Raw genomic sequence first — 12,979 nt, forward strand, 5'->3', positions numbered from 1 at the left:
CGGACTCCCTTTATTAAATTAATCAACGTCGTACGTGAAAATGTATGTTGGATACTAAAAAAGACAAATTAGATAATTGTAAAAAATCCAATTCTCACGATTTCTATTCAAATACAAAGGCAGGTTTTTGCAATTAGTATATACTTCTATACTAATTTTGTTACGGAGAACCTTATTACTAGAGACATAAGAGTATATAATTGCTCGCCCATATCTAGTTGTTTACAATTTGAGTTATTTACGATCTTTTATTATTGTTATTTGTCGAATTTCGTGGAATAAACAACAAGCGTGTGGGTCATATTATAAAGAGGTAGGTGGGGGTAATTTCTGGATCTAGTGAAACGATTTTGAAAATTCTTTTACCACTAGAAAGCAACGTTATTTGAGAGTTTCATAGGTTATATGTTAAGCCCGCTTTCCTACAGGAACGGGAACTACGCTACGTCTGCTAGTTAAAAATATTTGAGTGTGCCAACCCTATTTACGATGCACTAAAGTTACCGATTTGATAAGATCGGCCATTGTTTTCGCTGATATTGTTATGTGTACGTCGATAACGATAGCAATTACGAATCCCCGAGTTGTTCCCCTGTTTACAGATAGTGCTTGTTTCGGTATCAAAATGGATTTAGACTTATAAAGCACCTTTAGAGACTAATTTTATAAACGCGAAACTAATTCAGTCAGTCTGTCTGTTATCTTTACTTTTCACGGCTAACAGCCAGTTTCTTCATGTAAAGCTAAAGTAACAGTAAAAGTAATAAGTAGTAAAGTAGACTTTATTTTTCAGTCAATAAGACGGTCACTTTTGATTTATGACGTTACTTTGACTGTTACTTGCGATGAAGAAACTGTCCGTAAGCCTCTGAACCAATTTTGATGAATTTTAGTACCAACCACTTCATCACTAAACTGAACGTTTCTTATAGATGGGATGAAATAGGGGTTGAAAAACATTCCTACGAACGTATTAGTACAAGAACTATCGGATAAATATGTGATTCAAGAATTTATGAAATTCTACCCCTAAAGGGATCGAAAATTAGTATAAAAATTGTAGTTAAAAAAGATAAATGCAAGAAATTCTCGTGGGTAGGTACACTGCATTTTACGTTATTTATTTTGCTTACAATATCACAGTTTTGCAAAATGCCAAAACACCTTTAACCTTCAAAGATTTATAAAACAAAACTTCAATACAATATTTATAAAAATCCTTAATTACTTTTATCATAATTTTCTTGTGAGAACAATTTTTACTGTTTGTCTTTTGTGTATTTATATTACGAATTCGTGGTATTATGTAGATTTGAGATTATAACTCGTATTATACAATTATGTTTGTCTCCGTCTCCTATAATTTTGTGTGGGACTGATGGCGTCCGGTCAATGCCCTCTTGTTTATGTTTTCTATTATTTTTCCTTATAAAATAGGTCGTAATTTGTAATCGTACTGGCGTCTACTTGGCAAAGATATACTAAAAACGTTTATAGTCAGCGCGTTATCAATTGAGTAGTGAGTCCAAATCTAAATTTTTATTTACTGAAAATCTGTTCAGTCAGTTCAGTATCACGTACAGACAGATACGGCGGAGAAGATTGTTTTTAATATGTATCATCAGCATATCAGCTGATGGACGTCCACTGCAGGACATAGGCCTTTTGTAGGGACTTCCAAACACCAAGATCCTGAGCCGCCTCAATCTAGCGAACCCCTGCGACTCGCTTGATGTCGTCAGTCCACCTGATAAGGGTCGCTCTTTCTAGTGCGGGATCGCTATTCCATTACTTTGGGACCCCAACGTCCATCGGCTTTTCGAATTATGTGCCATTGCCACTTCAGCTTCGTGACTAGTTGTGCTATGTCGGTGACTTTGGTTCTTCTGCGGATATCCTGATTTCTGATTCGATCACGTATAATAGGTACAGAGATACGTTTTTATACATGAAAAAAATATACGGCGAAATATCATATACTTAGTAGAAATAACACCGGCTAAACTTACTTTGCTAGCTAGCCCTGTCATCAGACGACGAGGAAAACCGTGGGGTTTTAGTTGGTTCAAATCCGACATAACCTTCATAACCTCCCCGTGGAGAGAAGGTATCCATGAGGCTTTCCCCGCGTAAAAAAGGCTACTTTGGGGCTATATAGTGATGTGTGTATTGTCATTTTTTTTTAATTATTTGTTTTTGTACGCAGGCTCCTACTGGCGTTGCCAGTGTGTACACAGAAGCTGCTGGTGCTCCTCTTCGGCACATTTCGTGTGATGGCTTCCAACGCTGACAAGGCTGGTGAGTTGCTTTGATCATCTTAGTTGTAGATTTGCATTGTGGCGAAAGTTGGATTGTGTGTTTAGTACGATGCTAACTTTATGACGTTTTGGACCATGGTGCGTCAGTGCGTACAAAATTTTAGGTATCACCGGTATGTATGGGACGCGGCGGAACCCACAGCATACAAGTTCTTCTTAATCGTACACTCTTAGCAGAGTGTTTGCAGCGATGAGCGACGAGCTCCTCAAATTTTGGCGATTAGCTGCATTATGAGTGCACTTCACCATGGAGGATTGTGTAACAGCCTTTTACCTTCGTCTTGGCCCAAAACCGGCAGTACCAAGTCAAAGGCATACAAACTACACGCGGCCATTTTTAGTTAGTTCATTGAATATTCGTTCACTTCCACTTCAATGCTACGAACTACTATATCAATAGTTCTTGCCAATAACCATATCCCTCTTTTGTCAGTCAGGTAAAAAAAAAGAAAATAGATAAGTACATGTCGATAATAATTTTAGTCGCGCTCAATTTCGTTAGCGTGTTACACTTCGGTGACAAAAAACGGTGCATTCCGTTGGTTCATTGAACATGAACATAATGAGACCAAATTGGCCAATTATCCGCGTAGGTGTACACTAGAACGATTTAATGATGCTACCGTACTACAGATTAGTATGTTCACGTCTCACGTTTCAGATATACTACATTAATTTAATACTAGCTGACGTCACGCGGTTTCACCCGCGTGGTTTCCGTTACCGTAGGAGTATGGGGATAATATATAGCATATAGCCTTCCTCGATAAATGGGCTATCTAACACTGAAATAATTTTTCAAATCGGACTAGTAGTTCCTGAGATTAGTGCGTTCAATCAAACAAACAACAAACAAACTCTTCAGCTTTATATATTAGTATATAGATATTGATATAGATTGATTTATTCTTATAAACTAAAATAACAAACATTTAAAAAAAAACATTCGCGTCTAATTGAGAAACTCCTCCTTTTTTTGGTCGGTTAAAAACAGGGTCGAACGTTAAATTATATTACTACATATAAACATATCTGTTGGCTTAGATACATACGAGTAGGTACAGACCTTCCTTTTTAAACGCTTTATATTAGCTTCACTTGTAACTATGTATGTAAGAAAATCTTGGAATCTTAATTTGACCCACTTCCCGGTCTTCGTGTAGGATGAAATTTTGCACACGCTCTGAGTTCTGATGACAATACATGACTAGCTAAGAAACAAATCCAATATGGCGGCCTCCCCAAGATGGCGGACTGGCTGTTTGAAATCCACCCCCATGATATGGATGTCAAATGAAAGGGTTTGCTGTCAGGAATACGAAAAAATAGTCACGTGACCTAAATCCAATATTTGTAATTTTTTGTGTGTGCTAAAAGCGTGTGTATTAGTTTTTTTTAACTATTTAAAGTTTTCATTAAATACTCTGTATTGTGTGTGTGTGTAGTGAATTTGTCGGAAAAATTTGGAAGTGATGTTCTCTAAAGTAGTGTTACAAACAAGCAAACTCACTAGTATAAATAAATAAGCCATTTATTCCATATTTACATTTAAAATGTTGTTAGTAGTTTGTTAGTAAGTTTTCTTAAATTATGTTAGTAATATTAGTTAGTATGTTCTTTTTCAATATGGACTCCTGAAATGAAATGAAAAATTTATTGTTTTATCAAGTTTACATAGCTGATTGGGCTGGGACCTTCTATTAAGTACTAGACCTGTATCAGAAAGCCCCGCTCTTCCTTCCTTCCTTAACTATAGTATTATTATGATTATAAAACAATAACAATAATTTTAACACAAATCAAATAATACATAATTTTCTTACAATTCTAACATGCAAAATAAGTGAGAACAAAGAATAAATAATGAAAGGGTAAAAACCTCCTTCATCTTCTTCCACAACTGTCTTTTCCAGAATTCATCCATTCGCTTCCCGCTATCTGATATCATCCGCCCACAGTTTCGTTGGTTTTCTAACTTAGCAATAAACAGAAACTGCGAAGCGTTTTTGTTTTTTTTTGTTGAACTATTAAGTTATTTTCAAAATTCTTTCTACTTCAAGATTTGTAATAAAAAAATTAGTCATTAATGTTTATACAATACTTATCTACGACTTTATCGAACATTATCGGATAATGACATAATAGTACGAGTAAAATGGTGCAACGTTTTTGTTTCATAAGGGTACCCATATGACGGCCTCCGTGGCGCAGTGGTATGCGCGGTGGATTTACAAGATGGTGGTTCTGGGTTCGATCCGGCGGGGCTAATTGAGGTTTTCTTAATTGGTCCAGGTGTGGCTGGTGGGAGGCTTCGGCCGTTGCTAGTTACCATCCTACCGGCAAAGACGTACCGCCAAGCGATTTAGCGTTCCGCTACTATGTCGTGTACAAACCAAAGTGGATTTTCATCCTACGCCTAACAAGTTAGCTCGTTTTCATCTTAGATTGCATGATCACTTACCATAAGGTGAGATTTTAGTCAAGGGCCAACTTGTAAAGAAAATAGTTAAATGCCTAAAGTAGAAATTGTCAGACATGACATGACATATCAGACAAGGGAGAGAAAGATGCATTAAAAATTTCCAAAAATGCTTTGACCAAACTAATGAGAATTTGGCAAAGCAAAAGGGTTTCCAATAACATTAAGAAGAGACTCGTTAGAACTTTAGTCTTCTCAATTTTCCTCTAAGAATTCTTCGTATACAGTGGAATTATAAACAACGTATCGAAGGAACTGCGGACACGACTATCAGCAATGAAGAATGCGACCAAGAAGAAGGTAGAAAGAAAGTAAAAGTCACTGAGGCATAGGATATATGATCTTTGCCTAGGTTAATCGAAATAGGATTGCTTATTATTGGGTGTGGCACTTGCTTGTTGTTTTTTTTTTTCTTTTTTTTTATTGTCTATAAGTTAAATCTTGACTACAATCTCACCTGATGATGCAGTCTAAGATGGAAACGGGTTAACTTGTTACGAGGAGGATGAAAATCCACACCCCTTTCGGTATCTACACGGCATCGTGCCGGAACGCTAAATCGCTTGGCGGTACGTCTTTGCCGGTAGGGTGGTAACTAGCCACGGCCGAAGCCTCCCACCAGCCAGACCTGGTTGCTCTGTTATACGTGGCCGTTGTCCACTTAACATTAGGTGGGTAATTTACTTAATTTAGGTGAACTGTAAAAAGTAATTTATATTGTTACTCAATGAAAATTTTCAGTGGCGTCACCGGGCTTTGGGCGAGCGCAAAAGCATCGCCTGATGGGGTAATTAAAGGCAAAAGCCGAAGAGATGAGAAGAGTGACTCTCTAAGGACGTCTTTCTAAAAAAGTTTACCGAAAGGTCATCAGAAGTTAAACGAATTGGAAAGTTCAAAAATCAAATCGAATCAAAGATGAAACCGACAAACAAAAACCGGATGTTATTAGGTACATTCGTTATGGGTCAAGTCACTTGCCAATCGAAATATTTTAATTAGCTCATCTATTACGTGGGTAGAACTCAATTGTTTTTACATACCGCTCGTTGCTTGTTTGGTGCACATTTCCATATTAATTAGGTGTTGAGTTTGATGTGCCTGTTTAGTTTCTATTGTCTTTTTGAGTCATTGGTCTGTGCCTAGTTAAGTTATCTAGTCCACATTAATGTAATAAATGCGAAAGTTATGACTAACTGTTTATTTTTGTACTAGCGGACGGCCGCGACTTCGTCCGCCCTTAGACCTCATAAATCCAGTATCGCTGTAAAAACAGAGTAAATTCTCCCTTTTTCCCAATATTACCCTTCACTGCTCTGCTCCTATTGATCGTAACATGATGAAAAGTATACTATAACCTTCCCAGAAGTATAAAGAATAATTGTACCAAGTTTCGTTAAAATCCGTCGAGTAGTTTTTGTTTCTATAACAAACAAACATAGATTTTACTGATTTGTATTTTTGGCATCAGTATCGATCACTAATCACCCCTAATAGTCATTTTGGAAATGTATTTCATGTACAGAATTGACCTCTACAAATTTATTATGAGTATTGATGAGACGGTATGTTACCGCGTGAGATAGTTACCTCAAGAAGCAGATAATCCGATGTAGATCTATAATAGGATTGAAGAAACGACGTCACCGAGTTGTATTCATGTACGTTATGGTTTAGTTGTGGTTAGGTTAGGCTTAATCGAGTATGGTTAACGATGCCCAGAGTTCTATACTACAGCCATACTCGATGTATAGATACTGTTTACCAACAAACAAATATATACTAATACTAGCGGACGCCCGCGACTTCGTCCGCGTAAATTTCGATGTCAACTTTACTACCCCTACCCTACCCTGCCCCTACCCCTACCCTACCCCTATCCTATCCCAAACCTACCCCTACCCTACCCCTACCTTACCTACACCCTACCCCCATCCTACCCCTACCCTCCCCGTACCTTATCCCTTTCCTACCCCTATTTCACCCGTACCCCTATCTCACGCCTATCCTACCCCTACCCTACCACTTCCCTATCCTACCCGTACCTCTACCCTACCACTACCCTACCTCTACCCCTACCCTACCACTACCCTAAACCCGGCCCTAAACCTACCCTACCCCTACACTACCCCTACGCTTCCCTACCCGTACCCTACCCTTCCCTGTGACTTCTCTATCTTACTCCTACCCTTAGCAAAATCGGTCCAGTCCTTCGAGAGTGGTGGTATGACCAAGAGAAATAGAGACTTCTATGCTAATAATATAAGTTCGTGTGGTTGTAGGAGGTAATCTCTGTATCTACTGGACCGATTTGGAAAATTCTTTTACCAATAGAAAGCTACGTTATTTGCGAGTATCATAGGCTATGTTTGATCCCCATATTCACACGGGAACGGGAACTACGTAAATGAAAGCGCCGGGCGTCATATAGCGGAATTTCTGCGTCTTTTAGAAATTTTGTATTATCTCCGAAACTATTTAAGTAATTAACATACTGTAAAAGGCAAATCTTATCTCCATAATATCTTTGTGATTATTAAATAATTTATTTTAATAAGGATTAAAGTTTAATTGTATAAATAATGACGTAAACCTAAGTATATAAAATTAATAATTTTTAAAACACAAAAGGTATTATATCTGTTAATATATAGAAGATAGATATATGGTGTCGCGGACTTTTTTGTAGAACTTTTAAAGATACATAATGTCTCCATACATTAATTTCAGTTTTACACAATAGTTAAGGCAGCGGATGCGAATAAGTCTGTTTAAGAGGAGTTCAGTCCGACCTGTATGACAAAAACTGTGATAACTCGGCTAATATATATAATACCAATATAAAATATAGCCTATAGCACTCCCCGATAATGTAGCATTCTACTGGTGAAAGAATTTTTAAAATCGGACCAGTAGTTCCGAAGATTACCCCATTTAAAAAATGTGACAAACTTACAAACTTACAAACTTTACCTCTTTATAATATTAGTATAGATTATAAAGCTGAAGAAATTGTTTGTTTGCTTGAACGCGCTAATCTCAAGAACTGCAGGTCCGATTTGGAAAATTATTTCAGTGTTAGATAGCCCATTTTTTGAGGAATGGTATAGTATAGATAAATAAGTTATGAAATGGCATGCCAGTACGTTTCTACCTTCATTTCTAACTAGCTGAGGCCGCGCGGTTTCGCCCGCGTGGTTCCCGTTCCTATAAGAGTACGGGGATAATATATTTTGACAGCCTCCGTGGTGCAGTGGTATGCGCGGTGGATTTGCAAAACGGAGGTCCTGGGTTCGATCCCCGGCTGGGCAGATTGAGATTTTCTTAATTGGTCCAGGTCTGGCTGGTGGGAGGCTTTGGCCGTGGCTAGTAACCGCCCTACCGGCAAAGACGTACTGCCAAGCGATTTAGTGTTCCGGTACGATGCCGTGTAGAAACCGAAAGGGGTGTTAGCCCGCTTCCATCTAAGACTAGGTCTAAGTCAAGGGCTAACTTGTAAACAATAAAAAAATATATATATAGCCTACGTCACTCACAAATAACATGGCTTTCTATTGATGAGAGAATTCTCAAAATCGGTTTAGTAGATCCAGAGATTTCAAACTACCACTTTATATAATATTATAAAGTGGTAGTTTGAAATCTCTGGATCTACTATAGGTGTTGTAGTCGTTCATAGTAATAAGCAGTTGTATAGCGGGGTGACCGCAACATCTGGAAATAAACTACATAATTTTTATATCTGTATCCATTCAATGTACAGGATGTTGTTATAGCTAATAGGCGGTTATTATCAATCGACGGTATCACTGGGCGGCTCACTCTCATAGTCTAAGATCCGGCAGTAGAATATATACACTCATCTGTTTTTTATTAGTGATCACACTCATATTAGGCGAATGTTTGTGTATCTTTGTTCCTCCTTTGCGCTGCGGCTATTGAATAAATTTGGCTGATATTTGGAATGGAAATAGATTGTACTCGGGTTAACACATAGGTTTATCTTCATCCCGGAAATCCAGCGGGATATGTGAAAAACTGAATTCTACGCGGACAAAGTCGCGGGCGTCCGCTAGTAAGAATTAAATGATAGACAATATTCACACATTGCAAATAGGTTGCCTATTAAATTGCGGCCAGACATATTTTTTATACAAAATATAGGAAACCATCAACTACGAGTCGATAAAAACTACTACTTAAAACAAATTAAGCATAAAATAAACTTGAATTTGAGATATAAGACGACTAAATAACTGATAAGAGTATAAATAATACTCAATTGTTTATATCTGGCAACCCCACAGCTGCAGACCTTGAAGTTCTTGATTTGGTTGGGTATTTTGTTTTAACTAATGTGCTATTTTTTTTTAACAAACCAATGAGGGAAGTAGATTAATTAAGTTTAATACTATTTGGCTGCAATTTCACAAGGTAAACCATTAGCAATGTGTCAATGTGAATATTGAATATTCTCTATAATTTATTTGTTATCCCAAATAAATAACAGATGAGAGTATATATTTCTTATGCCGGATCTCGTACTATTAGGAAAAACTATTTTCGTTGCGCGTCAAATTTATTATGTCACGGTCAGATGATGATACGAATGATATGAAACAAAATAACAAATCTCTGCGGATACGAATATACGGCCGAAACTCGAAAGTAATGTAGGTGTGCTCCGACATAATGTGTTTGGTTGTTTTATTTTAGCCTCGTTTGTTTAGTGGTTAGCAAATATGCCTTCCGATCACGAGGTACTAGATTCGAGTTTTAGGACTGGCAATGATGTTCTTTCTTCTAAGAAATCCTTAGTTAAAGTAAGTTAGGAAGTTTGAGGAGTTGGAGGTGATACATCTCCGTGCCTCGGTGAACACGTCGAGCTGTCGGTCCCGGTCATAATCATAATCATGATGATTGTGATAGTGATTAAGCAGAATAAATAATAATTGATTAATTTGGCTATTTTCCTGAAAGAAAAACTGACGGATCAAGATGACAACTAAATCCGATAGAAAATCCTCTATGCACGTTTCACTCCGAAAGCTAAGCTGAGATTACTAGAGCGAACATCTCCTAATCATAATAAACTTCCGCAAAGTACTGCTTCTATTCAATATTATCAAAAATCGCTCACCAACTCGCATTGAAGCATCTGAGCTCCATATCCTGAACCTGTAGCCGTTAAAATGGACTTGTAATAATGAAGAAGAAGAAATACTTTATTACACACAAAAATACAATTATAAATTAAAACATTAAAAAGATAAATTAAATGCAAAGGCGGCCTTATTACTATAAGTAATCTCTACCAGGCAACCCCTGACGAGAGAACTTGCGAAGAAAGAGCGATTATGATTTAGAGGCTTTCGCTTAACTGCTGGATCAAGGGTCGGATACAGAATCGCGTATTGTGAGGAGGTTCCTCTCTCTGGAGCCCTGACCACCGGTTGCTTGGGCACTTGGTCCCGCAGCGGGAGAAACTTTTTTTATAAATTTTTAATAGTGTTTTGTATTATATTAAAACATCATCATCCATCATCATCATGTCAGCCGATGGACGTCCACTGCAGGACATAGGGCCTTTTGTGACTTGCAAACATCACGATACTGAGCGGCCTGCTCCAGCGAATACCTGCGATTCGCTTGATGTTGTCATTATATTAACATAAACAAGTACAAATAAATTAATGAGAGAAAAAATAAAGGTGTAAAAATGATACATGTGCAACAATTTTAAATTGCGCACATTGATCGTTTAAACTCAGTTAAGTTCTTATTGAATTAAGCGCGCAGTTTACGTAACCGTAAGTGACATTTCGAACAAAATACCGACCGAGCGAGTTAATAAAAGGGGGATAGAATGACACGGTTAATGGAGCGTGCTACATACACCGCGCGGGTAGCCACTGTGAAAATGCTGTGGGCTTTTATACTATTACATAACTGACTTGATGGTTGGATTGATATGTAGGTAAACGGATAGTAGGTAGGTACGAGTATGGTTTGTTTGGTTTGTTCATTACAATTTTAGTAGTCGTTGCGGACGGCTTTTGACAATTGGTCTTTCCTCTTTGGTAGTTCGTTCTCAACAGAGAGTTGGGTTCGATTCAATTACACAAAGCGCCAGAGGTAATAGAGGGTAGAATAAACTTATACTTCTTTCAAGTATTAGATTCCTTCTTAGACTGCATCGTCACTTAACATCAGGTAGTCGCAGACAAAGGCTAACTTGTCATGAAATAAAAAAGCGGTACGTTTAATTCTGCAGCATTGTGTTCGGTTTAGATGGGTATGACAGCTTTAGGATAGCGCATTGTAAGACGCGTCGCTTGCATGCACTATAAAATGTTGCTCTTGTATGGTTTCCGCTTAACATCGACAGGTCTAAGATGTTCTTCTCGAGATATCTCGTGAAGAAATGAAGATATTATAAACCAATAGCGATTCCGGTTACTCTTTCTTTGCGATGAGACGAAAGAGAGAGTGATAAGAGGGAGTGATGTAATGATTCTGTTCTTTATACTAAACAGCATATCTCTCTTATTTGATAAAGCAAAGCATCAATCCTGTATGCCCAACACGAAAACAACGACATATCTGGTAAAGACAAATAGACAAAATGTCAATGTGCTGAGTGCTCCCAGTCACATCTCTTTCGTCCCAACGCAACGAAATATAAGTAAAGATATAGTATAAGTTAGATGTCGGTAGGATTGCTTTCATATCCATAAACGGATCTAATAAAGTAGGTAGGTACATAGTGAAGTACATAGTGAAAAATGCATTAAAAACTTGCTCCTAGGTACTTGCAACTTTAACAGGAACTATAAAAAAATATTATCAACAATCCGTTGGTCACACGCGAGCCGCGCTCACGCGACAATGTTTATGGATTTCCCTCATACGAAGAATAATAAATCCATTCTTAGTACATGTGGTTGACATATTGGGTAACATGCACTTGCAATTTCACTTGTGTTTTGCGTTATTCGTCAAAACATATGCCATACAATGTCATTTAACATTCGGTCTGTACTAGACAAAAATGTATAATATCATTAACTTGATAGTTTCACTTCTTTTCCTCAAAAAGTCCGTCACAGTAGTGAACCAAAGGGAATCGGATGAATGTTAAGTACCCTAGCAACGTGTGTAAGAAATGAAGATGCAAAATGCTTAGTACGAGATTTAGAAATGTCAATGTCCAATGACATGGGGGTGAAAACCCACCCTGTGTATACCAAATTTCATCCAAAGTGATGGTAAAATGGTAACGGTGGTACGAGCTCAAATAGCTCATGCGCACATTATCTGAATGCTCCTTGGTATTGGAATGAAAACTTTCCCTTGTTGTCAATTTTGACTAATCATTTATATCACATCTAATTCTTAAACTCTATTCACATCTAAATCTTAATTAAATGTACTCAGAGAGCAATGGAAAGAAGCATGTTGAAGATTAGGAAAATTCATAAAGTGAAGAATGTGACCATCAGACAAAAAACTAAAGTGGCCGATGCTCTTAGCCATGCACTCACACTTAAATGGAAATGGGCCGGCCACATCTCAAGATATGTAGACAAAAGATGGACTATTGAAGCAACACGATGGAAAGGTCCATTAGGAAAAAGAAATGTAGGAAGACCAATCCGACGGTGGGCTGATGATATCATTCAGATAGCCGGAAACGAATGGATGAAATCTGGCAAAGACAGGGAGTTGTGGAAGAAGATGGAGGAGGCCTTTACCCTTTCAGGGGTCCATATTTAATAAGAACTTAATAACTAATATTACTAACATAATTTAAGAAAACTTGCTAACAGACTACTAACAACTTTTGAAATGTAATTTAGATATGTAAATTTAGATATGGAATAAACGGCTTATTTATTTATTATTATATCACATCTAAACCAATATTATAATGATTTAAGATTTGATTTTTTGTTTGTAAAAAGAAAACCTCTTTAGTATTATTTCTTATTGGTATTTTACTTTTTTTCATTGTCAAATTTAAAATATTCGACATGTTATTGACTTAACAGCAAAACATTGAAATTTTTATTAAAATATAAAGTATTAAGAATTAATGTAAATAATGGCTTTGAAGGTTTTTTAATATTTTATTTATAGGTAAGATGTAATTAAATTTAATTATTTAATATAAATAATACTGTAA

At 37.1% G+C, this 12,979-nt stretch overlaps 1 protein-coding gene across 6 annotated transcripts in view; it reads left to right on the forward strand.

The window, feature by feature from the left end:
- Positions 1-12,979, forward strand: part of LOC112050669 (rho GTPase-activating protein 20) — a 46,926-nt gene that overhangs the window by 4,117 nt on the left and 29,830 nt on the right. For all 6 annotated transcript variants that reach the window (XM_052888327.1, XM_052888329.1, XM_052888330.1 and 3 more), the window contains one exon: positions 2,207-2,298. In XM_052888327.1, coding sequence (XP_052744287.1) covers positions 2,207-2,298 — 92 coding nt within the window. The remainder of the gene's footprint in view (positions 1-2,206; positions 2,299-12,979) is intronic.

Source organism: Bicyclus anynana, chromosome 22 (genome assembly GCF_947172395.1).
Source record: "Bicyclus anynana chromosome 22, ilBicAnyn1.1, whole genome shotgun sequence".
Taxonomy (NCBI): domain Eukaryota; kingdom Metazoa; phylum Arthropoda; class Insecta; order Lepidoptera; family Nymphalidae; genus Bicyclus; species Bicyclus anynana.